The following is a 15,018-nucleotide window of genomic DNA, read 5'->3' on the forward strand; positions in this document are numbered from 1 at the left end:
GTGTGTTTGATGACAGCCACTGAACAGCACGAGGAATAGAACCTTTCAGGCAATTACATTAATACCAGGGAAAAGAAAAGTCACGCTGTGTGAAAGCAGACAGTAACCAGGCATGGGACAGACACACAGTGTTAACCCTCGGGTGTTTGTGGGGCAGCAGAGCTGCGGACAGCAGTGACACAGCAGTGCACTGTCACCTGTCCTTGGAGGCTGCAGCACTTGGGAGCAAAACGGGCAACGTTACTGCAGTAACTCCTAATCCTGATCAGCGGTTGGGTAACCCGACAGCAGTAAGCTTGATAGAGTAAATTGTGATCAAGGTAAATGGAATTAGAGCATAACAGCTGCCAGTGAGCGGCTCTCCACTCCAGTCACAGCACTGCACACACAGCGCACCAAACCCCGGCCCCCGAACTGCTCACAGCCTTCTGGGGAATGCGGGACCTTGTTGGTAGGAGTAAAACACACTGACAGTCGTAGCATGTAAATAAGAGTGAAATGATGCCTGTAGGTACATCACCTGGTCGCAGCGCAGCCAACGAGAGCTGCTGGGTGCACACGGCTGTGCTGGGAAATGGGCACAGTGCTGACTGTGTGCATGTGGGGAGGAAGTGCTACCGACACCACGCACAGCACCACGCACGGGTGGGAAAAGCGACTTTATTGTGTCCTGCAGCAACAACATCAGCGGTCTGTAAGCAGGCATTAGCACTCTGATGTCACACAGAAGCCAGCAGCCGTGCCCCAGCAGCCACGGGAGCACAGGGATGGGAAGCACGGCACAGGGAGCCCTGCCCAGCTGTGTTCTCATGCTCCTTTCAGCACACGGAGCTCACTGGCTCTCCACTCCCAGCAGGAATACACATACATACAATAATCTGTTTTTAAAACTTCTTTTTGGGGTGAAAAGACCTAATTTTTCCCTCCTGATCACAAGGCAAAACAGCAGTCTCCAAGCAGAACGATTCGGCTATCAGCATTAACTGTTAGTGTTATTGTGAAACCTCTTTGGTTATAGAATATTTCATTTAAAGCGAGATTATACAAAATAATTTCCAGCTAGAAATACACCCCTGGAATCTAAAAGCAATCTAAATTAACACACTCTCGCAGGCTGGAGCTATACTGATAGGATTTGTAATTTGAGTATTTCCCCACACGATCTAAACAAAGTTATCAAAATTATATTAAGTAAATACATTTTGAGGAGTAGTAAACTTCTGAGAATCCTTAGAATATTAAAAGTAGAGTTCTGGAAGTAGCAGTAGTGGCCTAAAGGAACAACCAACCGACACAGAGCCCTCTAAATGCTCTCCATCGCCTTGAACTCGCTGAGCGCCTGCACCGGGCTGACGTGCTTCTTCTGGGACGCCCGCTTGATTTTGGTCTGGGTCTCGTCCTGCTTCTCCCTCTTGACCAGGGGCTTCTTCTCCGGAGCCTTCATCTTCCAGGACACGGCGGGGAGGTTGAGCGAGGCCATGCCCTGCGACTTCTGGTACTTGGTGGACGCCACGTAGGACGCCTTCACCGTCTGCACCACGGCATTCATCAGGTTCTTGGCCGCCTGGATGAGGGACATGGCACTGTCCACCTGCCGGAGGAACGGCGCAGTTACTCGAGGGGAAAGTGCCCGAGCAGCTCCGTAGCGGTGCTGCAGGGCTCTGTGCTGGAACCACACTACAACCGCGTGTTTTTCCTCCGTGTGGTTTTCCTCAAAATCTGCACCCCACCTGACGGCGATGTTCCCCTGCTGACAGCGCGGAGCAAAGAGCTCCACGCCTGCACCCTGCTCCATGCTCACGGCAGCCAAAGGGATTCGTGTTCCGCTGTTTGCTTTTATGACTAAGCTTTAAAAGCAGCTTATTCTCTAATGAAATTAAAATCACGGTAGTATCTTAATTACTGATAATAAACATTTAAATCACCCGAGAATATAAAGTTATGTTACAAAGGGAGGAACGCAGTGTTATCTTCAGCCAGGCCTGGAGCCCTGTGCGAGGTGGTTCCTGCTGACAGGAGCTCAAAAATGAGAACAAGACGACGTGGTTTTGGAAGCTGTAGTGTGTGGCTGATGAAGAGCCACACTGCAGGAGGTGAGGGCTGAGGTGTGTGCGGGCAAAGCGGGGCTGACTGCACCGTGGGCTTTGTGCATGGCTGGTTCATCCCATCCACACACACAGGACCAGGACCTGCTGCTCATAAATACCAACGATCCTCAGCAGGATGAGAGCTCAGCTGCCTCTCTGCATCTAAATTGCAGCATGTATACACCTAGGAAGATCTTGGGGAAAATCCAAGCAAAAAGTGCCCAGCAGCAAACTGTGTGAGCAGGACTTGGAGGACTGCACGCCGCGTACCGTGGTGGCAATCTGAGCTGTGCCACACAGCAAAGCATTGCCCTCCCCTGCCCCAGCCATCGCACTGCCACCACTGCACTGCCTGCCACTACTTCCATGGCTCTTCACAGCGGGAGGAATCCCATCCATTGCACTGAAAGCAAGGAGGTGCTGCTCTAAAGGAGTTCTCAGATTGCTCGGGGTGCAGTACCAGCTGCCTGGGCTGCAGCTCTGCCTTCACAAAATATTTGCTGCCTCAGGTTGGGGAGGACGTCGGCGCTGATGGAATTCCCTTGCAGACTCAAGGCCTTCCCCTGTAACCTGACAGAGCTGAACACAGCCCCAGCATCACTCAGCCCCATGGGCAGATTGAAGGAGAGCAAATAAAGCGGCAGATTAGATGGCAGATGCCTGCTCACATAACTAATTTATGGCAGGAGGGTATGTAAATTCTAAAGAAGCTGAATAATGGCAGTAAAACCCTGGAGTCCACATTACTGTGTTATGACACATCCACTCCTCTGACAGCACAATGCCTTCAGCCTCCCAGAGAGCAGCGCATCATGCAGCAGAGCTGCGTGGCACCAAACATCCATCCCATCCCATCCCATCCCATCCCATCCCATCCCATCCCATCCCATCCCATCCCATCCCATCCCATCCCATCCTCATCCTCATCTCCATCCCATCCTCATCCCCATCCCAGGTGGTGGATGGGCAAAAGCACTGCAGGTAACACATAACCAACCAGGGCAAAGTGCATTCTGCTCTCCCCCTCGCAGAGAGCCACCTCAGCTCTCTCTTAGGAGGAAGTTTTTCAGGAAGGGCAGTGAAACAACTGCACGCTACGCAATGGCTGCAGGGCAGCAGGGCAGCCCAGGACAGAGTTCAGAGCTCATGAGATCCCTGCACTGCTCAGGGCACGGCTGCTCAGAAATGTTAGCAGCTCTGGGGGCATTACAGGCTCCACGTGCTCCAGGACTCTGCAGATACACGGGTGGGTTCAGCTGTGCTGACTGAAGTGATTTAACCTTCCTGATAGTGAAATACCATCTGGAACAATGGCAGATTGCATGGAGGTAACGCGAACCTGTCCTCAAACACTGCTGAGTGTGGAAAAGAGAAGCATTCCTCTCTCCTTCTATAATCTTTCTCCTTTCAAACATTAATGAGCAGTTGCTACCCCTGGGGAAAGAACCATGCAGAGCCACACCCCTACGTACCCCAGACACGACGAGTTCCCCTCCGAGGTTCTGCACTTCGGCCTTCACTTTGCTGCAGATGTTGAGCTGGTGGCAGTACAGAGCGATGCGCTGCAGGTAGGCCAGCAGGTCCTGCTTGCAAGCCGAGTCTGGGCACTGCAGAGAGAGACACAGCAAAGGTTGGCGTGGGGATGGGAGAGCTGCAGCTCAGCCATTCTGACTGCTGCATACTGCTGTAGTTCTGAGCTTCGGCTTTCTTCAGTCAGCCATTCAATACATGGCTAAACACACACAAACCCTACAAGCAGCAAATAGGGCAGTGGGAACCCGAGCTGCCCAGGAAGATAAGGAAGGCACCCGGCTCCTGCGAGCTGCTGAGCTGGCTCCCACATCCTTCCCTCTGTGCTGGACAGAAGCAGCAGCAAGGGCTGCAGATTCCAGGTAGCTGCTACTAACCCAGCCCCATAAGCACCATGAGCTAGCAGACGATAAACCCAACAGTTACCTGATCATATCCCACAGAACAGGTATTTTCCTGACAGCTGTTCCCACACTGCAGCAGTGTGGAAGTGATATCCCTCACCTGGCACAAAATACAATTTCTCAAGTGCTTGCTGAAGCACTCAGCCATTCCATGGAAGTAACTTGTTCAGCTTTGCATTTTCCAGCACCCCACAGGTTCCCACAGGGAACCCAAACGCCCTCCAATGCCCCACATCACTGCCCAGCACTGCCCAGCACCACCTCTGCACAGCAAGCAGCTGCAGTGCCATCCCAGCCTGATGGGGACACAGCATCGCAAGAGGTCGGAGCAGCACTGCCCACTCCAACGCCGATGTGCTACAAGGCTCCGTCTAATGAAGATTCACCACAGAGATGGTAGGCTTGTAAAAATAACTTTGGATGTGGTGGCAATTTGCTGCTTAAAGCCTTGCTGGCAGTCGGGCTTACTGCCTACTGCCTACTGCCTCATGGCCTATCTTGCTTGCCAAAGAAAGGAGAAGCCCAGCTCTCTGAGCCTGCCTGCCAGCAGGGATCTCAAATTGCACACATCTTCTGGACAGAGCCCAGCGGAGGGCTGCAAAGAGCATCAGGGCCTGGAGCACCTTTTTTGTGAAGGAAGAGTCCTGGAGCAGCTGAGCATGGAGATACCTGTGACACCCCTGTGATGCCCTGTGATTCTGTGGTCTGGGTGGCAGCAGTCGCCTTCGTGCTCCCCAGCCAAGCTAAGGACAGAATGAGGCACCTGCAGCTCCCTCCTGGTTTCCATCAGCGAAGTGAAAACTGAATAACAAAGAAGTGAGGTCTGCTGGTTATTTTCTTAAGTGAATCAATACCAGCCAGCAGTGCAAGATGTTTCAGAGAAAGCCCACAAACACTGTGGGCCAAAGAGCTAATGAAACCCTGCCATTAGCATTTGGGAAATGCTCTCCATCTCCCGAGCAGCTCAGCTAAGGCTGAGTGCTGACACATGCACGCTGCGCTGTGGCAGGGGGTTGTGCACAGCTCAGGGTGCTGTATGGGTGGGAATTATAAAGAGCCTGCTGCATGCTTACCTGTGGTGGCAGGAGGCAACCAAACAGCAGTGGGGAAGTAAAAAATGGGACAGGAGATATTATTCAATAGCAGACATCAATATGACATGACTGGGAAACCCACAGCCTACACTGTGTGCACTAATTCTATGAGCAGAGTGGAGAATTCAGTTCAAAAACCAACGATGTCTGCAAAGAGATATTACCCAAGATAAAAGACAGCATTCAAGGCCAGGCTGGATGTGGCTCTGGGCAGCCTCCCATCGCTACACACAGCACCACAAGGCGATGGGTTTTCCCTTTCTAAGTATTTCAACATTAAAAAAAAAACAAAAAGCGGAGAATCGCTGTCTTGCTGCAAATCGTTTTCGGTTGTGTTGTACTCATAACTCCTTTACATTCTCCCATTCAAAACAAGCAGGCTGCTACTCTGAGTGAAGGATGGAATACCTCTGGGGAAATCTGCTGATGGGCTGATGGCTAGATGCTTCCCAGCAGACACGAAATAGCTGGGATAGCAGCTTTTATGGTTCCGAAGGCACTGTGTTGTAAAGCTGGCTGGCAGCAGGAGCTGGGAGCCCCAACATGCTCACACCAGGGCTGTGATTCACCACTGCCACGTGGCCTGCAGGACACGAGGACAGCTCTGCCTGCTCACAGCCACGTGTGACACAGGAAGGCATTCGTGCTCCAGCAGAGCAGCTGCACGCAGTCCTCTGTCTCTGTCAGGTATGTCTACATTACTGCGAGCTTCTACAGAGCATGTAAGCATATCTAATGAAATATGTAAGGTGGAAGTATTAGCAGGGTGTGGAGTCACAAAAAAGCCATATTCCTGTCAAAATGACTAACTGTGCTTTCCTGCTCCTTTTATCTCCTGACCTGTGCTTCATCTTTTACATTTTCACCGACTTGATGCCTACTAAAAGCAGCCATTTAGCCTTCCTCCTCTCTTTCAGCACTGCTCGGTGCAGAAACCCATACACCAGGTTTGTGTAAAGCACATGAACTAGAAAAAGCAGCATTGTGAACTTTCAGCCTAAGATCCCCCGAGGTCTCCAACACAAACTGCTCCTCGCCTCATTTCCCTAAGGCAGCAATGGCACCTGATCCCCAGAAATACAGCTGGCAGAGTGCTACAGCAAGGAGCCCCATTTTAAACAACACTTTCCCACTTTTGCTCCTCATCAAAGGTTTTTCACTGCACCATTAATACACTGAGGTGAGCACCAAGTCCTCTTGATGCAACACTTAATAGAGATCTGCATTACAAAGATTTAATTCCAGAGTAAGACGGCTTCATTAGAAGCCTGGAATTATCAATTATGTTCAGAGCAAGACTGAAAAGCAAGCAACAGCTGCACAAAACACAGTTCATAGCAGTCATGATCTCAGACCTAACCCACTTGCCTTTCAGGGCATCTTCTAAAGGCAGAGCATTACTATGTCTGCAATTTGGGTGTGGACTGAGACCAAAGGTGTTTCTGCTTGGCCCAACCCAGCTCTGCAGTGGCACAGAATGCGTTGCATAAACCCTGAGCTGGCCACGCTCAGCCCTACAGAATTCTTTCCAAATACTGTAGCACACAGAGCACAGCACCTGCACCTCAGCCTGGGATGATGCAGAGCACCCAGCATTCCTGGCTCCACATCTCCATCAGCTCTGGCTGGACAGAAGGAATAATGCTGGCAGATCTGACAAGAATGGTGAGGCCACCATTCATCTATGGGGCATTTGAAAATCGTTCAATATTAAAAAGCTGCCTCAGAAATAATATTACAGGTTGTGCAAACAGGCCACGTGCAGTAATTACAGTTTTGCCTACACAGCCTCGTCATTGCTTTGGAAAGTGTTGGGCAGCCCAGCATGATGAAAACAACAGGAACTGTTCCAGCCCTGCTCAGTTAGAGGCACTGGCCTGGCTGCTGCGTGGCACAGAGCAGGGCTGTCAGATTGCAGGTGCTTCGTTGAAGCCAGGGAGCTGCAGGTCTCATGGCTGGACGTGTCCAGCTGCTTACACTGCTGAGGGTGGCAGGAGAGCAGCAAGCAGGAGAAGACTACCACGCAACTCTGGAAATTCAGTTCAGAAACATACCCAGACCTCACAAGTAACCACAGATTGTAGCATTCATCACGTCTGCAGTACGAAAGATCTCCTGTTGCTCATTTGTGCTGGAGGGTTATGAAAATGAACTGTGACTTACGTGGTCAGCAATAGTGCGTCCCAGCTTGTCCATCCTTGAGCCAGCCTCTGCAATCTTCTTGGCCGCACTAATCACATCTGATGTATTTTTCAGTGGACCTTTACCTCTGTAAAACAGAATGGATCGTACCTCCTAGCATCAGAAGAACAGAAGACTGAACAGGATACTGCACTTCCTATTGCTTATTCCAGTGGAAGTACAGCCCTCAGCACAAATGAGGCTGCACAAGCAGGCAGGTCACAGGTGCAGCCATTACTGCCTCTTCATGCACCTCCCAGGCAGATCCCCCCCGCAGCCTCTCCCCACGTTCAGATTAAATGCAGGAATAAAAACATCTTAAAACTTTACTGTTTCAAGCAAACTAATTATGATGAGAGATAACATTTTAGAAGACAGATTTGTAATTTGCATGGAACGCAACATCAAGTTTAAAAAATAGTGTTGTATGAAGTCTAGTAAATGCATTTCAAAAGCCATCAAAAAACCACTCTTTCTTTTGCAAATAACTGTGTGAGGAACTATTTTTGCAGCACAGCAATATCAAGAAGCCCATAGAACTTAATGTTGTAAAGAACTGAACAACTCTATATATGTATAGTTGCATATATCTATAAACACATATATACTCTTTGGGACCAAATCACCCTTAAGGAAGAAAGAAAGTCAGGCAGTAACTGCATGCATCTATAGATCAATCTGAACAGTTATTACCACCCCAGTCACTGCACAGTAACACCTCTCCCAGGTTAATTCCCAGGCTTTAACGGGTTAACATTTAAAGGAAATTACAAGAAGCCAGACTGCTAAAAAGGATCCCCATCTCAGGCAGTTCTGAGAGGTGTTGTGTGCACAAATTAAAAAGACTCACCTGGTGAAGTCTGTCATTTCCATCATAATCATACACATTTGTTTTGCCAGAACAATTATATCATTACCGCTGTCATCCCATTTTGATACTTCAGCATCCAATTTGCTCTTTTCTTCCTGGAAGCTCGCTACCTGCTCAGCAATCTTGGCCTTTTGCTCTTGAGGGAGCTGTGCCATGATAGCCTGAAAGAGAGAGCTTTCTCACAGAGCCTCCTCCAGCCACGGTGCAGAAGGCCTTGTGGAACATTTCACTGATAACCAATTTAAGTTATGTTGATAGGGGATAAAACTTTAATAGCAATCCTCTACCTGGAGGATTTCCAAAATGATTTCCTTCCATTTTGAACACAAAGTTTATGCTGTATGAATTACTACCAGCACTAAAGAAGAAAAAATGCCTGGACAGACAAGCTGACATCCAAAGCACAGACGTTTGCATGGCAAAACTGTGTGAATCCAACCATGTTTGCCTCATGTTACCATCCATCAGAACAGCAGCACGGCGAGGAGGGACTTGCCTCTTCTCTAAATGTAAGAGTTTTGGAAGGAGGATCTGCTTGGGTATCTTTCAGTGTTGTAATGCACAAAGGAAGTATTATGGATCAGGCAAAAAATGCTGTTTTGAAACATGAATGCTGAGAAAAATGCAAGTGGAAATAAAGAATATGTGCTTACTCCTGCATAAAATCTACTAGCATAGGTTTACAGCCTGTATGAGCCTCAGTGCCTCTGCCTTCATAAATACTGGGAGCATTGGTGCCTCCAGCAGCAGGTGAAAAGGAGCTTTAGGGTGAAATGCATCTGGCAGCACCGTGCTGAAAGGTGAATGAGAAATGTCTGCATGGAAATAGAAGGAGGGCAGGGGTGCGCAATGGGGTGCAGCCCGAGGAGGGAGAGCACAAAAGCACTCGGGGTTTGCACGGCTCCAAAGCCAGTGTGGCAGTTTGATAAATAAGGCCTCACCACTCCTGTCTGGTTGTGGACAAAAAGAGCCTTCCGAAAAATCTTTTGTGGCACTTTCCCAAGAGGATAAATTGTTATTGATCCAGAAGGGAACACGTCAAGCAAAAACAAAGGTAAGGCCTGCTTTTCCTTCCATGTACCAATTTTAAGCTATCACCTGTTAATGATTATGCATTACGTATCAGTGCTTTCATTTTTAACAGTCATAGGAAATTCACTTAGTTTAAATTACTTCATTTTCCAGCTGCTTTCAACATCGTCTTGATTAAAGGCCCGGTGGCCAAACGTATGCATAAGAAGACCTTTGTAAAAAATGCCTGAACTGCAAAGTTTCATGCCCACACAGTCAGTATTTGCCTGTTGTAACTAACAGCCACACAGCAGAATTACTTGTCCTGTATCTTACTGCAGACACTCCTTGCCTAACTAAAGGGCAGTGCCTACAACGTCTGCTTTAGGTTGGATGTCAGGGGAAAGTTCTTCACTATGAGAGTGGTGAGGTGCTGGAACAGCTGCCTAGAGAGGCTGTGGATGCCCCATCCATCCCTGGAGGTGTTCAAGGCCAGGTTGCATGGGGCCCTGGGCAGCCTGGACTGGTATTAAATGTGGAGGTTGGTGGCCCCGCATGTGGCAGGGGGTTGGAGATTCGTGATCCTTGAGGTCCCTTCTGACCCTGGCCATTCTGTGATTCTGTGTGATTCTCTGGAGCAGCTCATCAGTATGAGAAGCATTCTGATCTTTCAGAACGTCTACAACGAAACACAAGTGTTTGTGACATCCGTCACGCCAACACTGCTGCATCTCACTTGAACTCCTTTTCCAAAGGAAACTGGAAACAGAAGGGCTGCTTTCTGATCTAACATTTCCACCAAAATTTAACCTGGATCTTCAATACGAGCTGAACTGCTTCTTGAAAGCAGGACAGGCCCTGCTGACACACAGATTTCTTCCTTACCCTGGCACTTTGTCCAGCAATGAGTTGGTCATCTTCTGTCTGAATGCTTGTTCTGCTTCGGACATCGAAATCCTCCGTCTCGAAGTCGGAATCATCCAACTCCTCGGGGGTCTGAGGGGAGAGAAGTGCACCAAGAGTCAGACAGCAGTTTGAATGGCTCTAAAATCAAAGAGAACGCTGTGTTTGTGAGAATGGAAATAAACAAAGGTAAGAATTACTCAATGTTCTGAGCAGGAAGGCGCATCAGGCCGGCGCGTGGAACGCACAGCTGAGTGCTCACGTTAAACACGGTAGAAATCCCCCAAATTACTGAGCAGTCACTGAACATCTGAGATTTGTCAGAGGACACAAATGCACAGAGGAGCTGAAATACAGAAGAAGTCTTTCCAAAACGAACATCACCTTTTGCAACTTTGATAAATGTAAAAGCTTCGCTTGACATTCTGAAGCTAAAATTACATACAACTTTAAGCCCTGATTCACAACCACGGACGTCTGTAGCACAATTATGAATCAAAGCATCGACTGAATTAACAACAGACAAAATGTATCGAAATTTATTCTTATCCCTCAGGAGAAACTTAAAATTTTTAGCTAGTCAGGGCCAGCTTTTATGCTGTAGGCTAAACCCAGCTGACCTACTTCCCGCTTGCCTAGAATTTATTTTTGCTACTGCCAGTCTATGGCTGGCAACATTTTTATAAAGCTTATCAGTTCAAACAGCGTGTTTGTTAAAATACTGCATGCATCTCTGCTAAGAGCTTGATGGTAATTCTGCAGAGCTGGATCAACAAAGAACTTCACTGATCAATGCCACGAATTGGGATCAATAGACAAAATGCAAACGAAGTCCTTGCTCTTCAGGTTTCCTTCCCATGCTCAATTTCATAAACTTGTTTCCTGATACTGACGCAGACATCTTGTAATACACTTAAAATATAAACACTTGTGCAGAAGAGGTGCAAAAAAGCAGAGGTGGCTGAGCATGCTGACAACTGAGACGTATTTTGGCCCCAGCTGCTGCCCGTGCCCTTAAGGACTGAGCAGGGACTTACACTGCTGAGTACGTCGGTGTATCAGTATTTTAAGAAAAGGGTGAAAATCCCCCCCAGTCCGTTCTGCCACATCTTTAGGAAGATGCTGGCAATGCCAGAGCCCCTTCTCTTCCTGTCCATCCCACAGCCAGGGGGCAAAGACTCTTCTGGGGCTGACAGGAGGTTGCCAGGGGACCAGGGAGCAAAGAGCTTTGTTTCAATAACTACAGACAGAGTGAGATTTTACTTCTGAAAACAGGCTGCAGAAGCACAAAAGTCAGGTAATGAAATGACTTTTCCTTCTGGTTTCCAAGCAGCAAGCCCCAGAGCTCAGGTCAGCCAGCGTGCTGCCCCAGCCATGCTGTGCAGCATCCTGCTGCCGTGCCTGCGCTCAGCCAGAGCCCACGGCCTGCCGAAGTGGGGTTCTGGCATCTTCTTTTATCTAAGTGCATTCTACACCTTACAGCCCTCTGGACAACAAATAACAACACCTTGACTTTTTCTACAGGTCGTCAATGTGTCAGCAGAGTGCTGCCGCCAGCGACTGGCACCCTGACATCAGCCACAGGGGGAAATGTCAGCAGCCCTGGCACTGCCAGCTCTGCTAATTACTGCCGACGTGCAATTGGCAGCCCTGCTCCCATGTCCTGAATAACAAGGACTCTAGCAGGGGGTGAATCCAATTAGCTCGTCTGCGGAGCAGGAAAGCACTGATATCTTCATACAGCGTTGGCTCTCTATAAATCCCGAGCGTAAATACAAGAGAATTATAAGGAGAGCACATATGTGGCTGTCAGCTTTCCTTCTGATTTCCTATCTGATTCTTTGCTTTAAGCAGCAAATATGGAAGACAGTACTGCAGTGGTTACTGTAATCACATACGTTGTGGGGCTGTGCGTTGTCAATTTACTGAGATGCATCTGCACTGGTTATCACTGTGAAAGACAAGGAGAGTTCATCTGCGAGGCATTTAGTTTGGAGTCGGGGGGCACAGGGAAAAAGCAAACGAGGAATAAAACCTCCACACTTCTGTTTGCTGTGTCTGTGTCTGGCTCCTGCCACTCTTCACCATGCTGCTGCTCTAGAGATCTGCCCAGAGCTGTGCTCTGCGTCCCTCCAAACAACTGCAGCAGCTCCTCTGCCCCTTCACTGCTGCCCCCAGGTTCTGTGAACTGGTCTCTTTTTAACGAGGTTAGCCAATTAATGAATACAAGCTATAGAAACCTGGAGAGAACTACAGACTGAGCTCTTCTAAACCCATTTTCAGCTAACTAGCATTAATTCTCAAAATTTACTTAAGAAAGAAACATTAAGCTTTACTTTGAGGCTCTTAAACCATGAAAAGGCATCTACAGTAGGAATTCACTCGCAATTGTTAAATCAAAGGTCACTGATTTAGCACATTAATAAACGAGGCATTAACATGATTCTATAAAAGATGCGTGAAGGGTATTTAGCATCACCACTCAAGGCTATCATTGATGCTCAGATCTGTTTAATGAATCTGAGTCAACACGCACTTCTGAAGTACTCCACAGAGTGATTAGCACTTTTTAAGACTGAGGATGTTAACATGAGCTAAATGAAAATCTTACGCTGTCTGCTCTGAATAAAACTGATGCGTGTTTGCTCAGTGACTGGGGGAAAGTGAGCAGAGACTGAAAGCAGCTTAGGTAAGTGACACTCACTCTGATCATCAGTACAGCTTTCCGGATATCTCGGATTCCATCGTACACCAGTCGCGAAGCATCAATAAATTCATTTTCATCCATTGGCTGAGCAGGGTCTGAACTCAGTGCTTCCACGGCAGCTTCTACTTGCTCAGTAAACCGTGGCATAACTGTATTAAGAGCACAGAAGAGCTGTCATTTCCAACCCAGTAACACAGATACCCTCGTAGGTGAGCGTGTGCTGCTAACTGTTGCTGGAAAGTGTGCAATAGTTCCCTTTAAACTCGAAACACGTCCTACAAGTGAACACCAATACCGTTGCTTCAGTCCTATCATATCTGCTGCATTTTGTGTTTATTCTGCTGCTACTTGTTTTCTTCCCCCACACACAGTGAAAAGTTTATCCCACCCTCGTAGTGCTCAAAAAGAAAAGTCCTGGGGAAGCAGATACAGTCTATGGGATACAACATCAAGCACTTGTTTAACATTTCCTCCAGACAGAGACACATCACCGTGGGGCACATTACCATCACGAGGCTGGGGCTGACAAGGCACTGAGCAGGGCAGCGTGCACCTCTGTGCCTCAGTGACTCACCGCCGCCGCAGGAAGAACATCACAGAGCCATCTGAGTCTGTTTGGCTCCTCAGTGCCACCCGTGATTCTTCATCAAAGTTGTAATTAAAACAAAAACAGCAACTGATCCTTGGCATAGCACTCGTTGAAGCACCCAGAACCATTTCTTACCCTAGATGGATGTTACCAGCCTGTTCACAGCAACACCCACGTTTACTCTATGGGATGGGGGACTAGGACCTGCAGTGCTTCTTTTACAGGCTATACAAAAATGCACCCTCATTCTGCTGGGGCGATGCAGCAGAAACCCTTCCAGATCGTGGTACAGCTGCAAGATGCCCGGCGTGCCCACAAGCCCTGACTCGCTGTCTGGGACTCATTCCCTGGCACTTCCACTTGGCTCAGCTCAGGCTGACAGCCAGCACAGCCAGGGAGACCTTTTGTGCTGCTGAGTTTTAAGCCAGTCAACAAAGCAAAATTACTTTTCTCATTTTGCAACAGCTCTGCAAATAACTCCCACTAATTTTCATTACAGTATGTAAATGGAGTGTTTAATAGATTTCATAGGCACACTGCTCTCCGTCTGCCCACCCACTTGGAAGCAACGTGAACCCGGGGTCCTGGAAGAGCTGCCTTACCTGTGTTGGACAACAGCTTCGTCGCTTCCAGCACCTTCTCAGTGTAGACTCCAGGTTCGTAGTTATCCATTTCAGAGGTGACAACATGAATGACTCGAGCAGCACGTCCTCGAATTGCACCAGCTGTGCGGTCTAAACCATCAACATCTTTTTCTTGGAGAGCAATGACACATTTGTTTACATCTTCTAAAATATGGTTCTCTGGTGGTAAAAGAAGGAGGATTTAGACGGTAATATCTTCTTTTCTGTCGTGTACATCAGCATTACAATTTCTCAGCGTGTGACCTGCTCTAAAAAACCTCCAGCTAGATGCTGTAAAGCATTAATTTTTAAGCTTGCTACAACCAGCAAACAGCTGTCTGTCCAAACCAGTTGTCACAGGAACCATCGGTCCGTTCATCCGGAGGCATCCAAACCTCCTGTCCCCTCTCTGTACTCAATTTTGCCAACACAAAAGCTGGCTTCAGCTGGAGCTTCCCTAAACTCGTTTCTTCCCATGCCCCAGCCCTTGTTCCAAATACCTGCAAGCCACTCCCGCTGTCATTACAGGTAGGTGGCCCAGCCACACCTCACCCACTAACGCCCTGACAGATGGGGGCACTGGGTGCACTTTCCTGGCTTCCTACTAGAGTTCTCCTACAACCAACACACACCATGGGAGGGTGTCACACTAGTTGTGGTTGTCAGTCCTCTGCACGCATTAAGACAGGCAGCACATGCAGTGATTTATGCCAAAAGTGTTCCAGCAGTGGAGTACTCACTGCCTCATAAGAAAACAGAAAATAAAGCCATAAAAGCTCCTTTTGTAATTTGCTTTAAGAAAATACATTCTAATAGACATGTTTTCCTTCGCTCATCAAGCTCGAGAGGTTCCAAATGAGTAAAAACCCTGAAGAGATTTCTGAAAATGCCTGGAGAGGTTTGGGTGCTCATCACACACCTACCCAGAACTTACAAACTCTGCTCTTACAAACTCTGTCAGACACTTCTTTAATACATCAGGAGCAACGATTTGACACTGCAATCCAACGTTTGTGCT

At 48.1% G+C, this 15,018-nt stretch overlaps 1 protein-coding gene across 1 annotated transcript in view; it reads right to left on the reverse strand.

Annotated features, from left to right (window-relative positions):
* Positions 1–644: 644 nt before the first annotated feature.
* CTNNA1 (catenin alpha 1) overlaps positions 645–15,018 on the reverse strand; it is a 106,685-nt gene continuing 92,311 nt past the window's right edge. Inside the window, exons 12-18 of the mRNA XM_085236865.1 lie at positions 13,980–14,180; positions 12,786–12,937; positions 10,064–10,174; positions 8,147–8,328; positions 7,279–7,384; positions 3,560–3,694; positions 645–1,591 (exon numbers count right to left, since the gene is read on the reverse strand). Coding sequence (XP_085092991.1) covers positions 1,304–1,591; positions 3,560–3,694; positions 7,279–7,384; positions 8,147–8,328; positions 10,064–10,174; positions 12,786–12,937; positions 13,980–14,180 — 1,175 coding nt within the window. The 3' untranslated portion in view covers positions 645–1,303. The remainder of the gene's footprint in view (positions 1,592–3,559; positions 3,695–7,278; positions 7,385–8,146; positions 8,329–10,063; positions 10,175–12,785; positions 12,938–13,979; positions 14,181–15,018) is intronic.

This window comes from Meleagris gallopavo, chromosome 15 (genome assembly GCF_905368555.1).
Source record: "Meleagris gallopavo chromosome 15, MGAL_WU_HG_1.1, whole genome shotgun sequence".
NCBI classification, from domain to species: domain Eukaryota; kingdom Metazoa; phylum Chordata; class Aves; order Galliformes; family Phasianidae; genus Meleagris; species Meleagris gallopavo.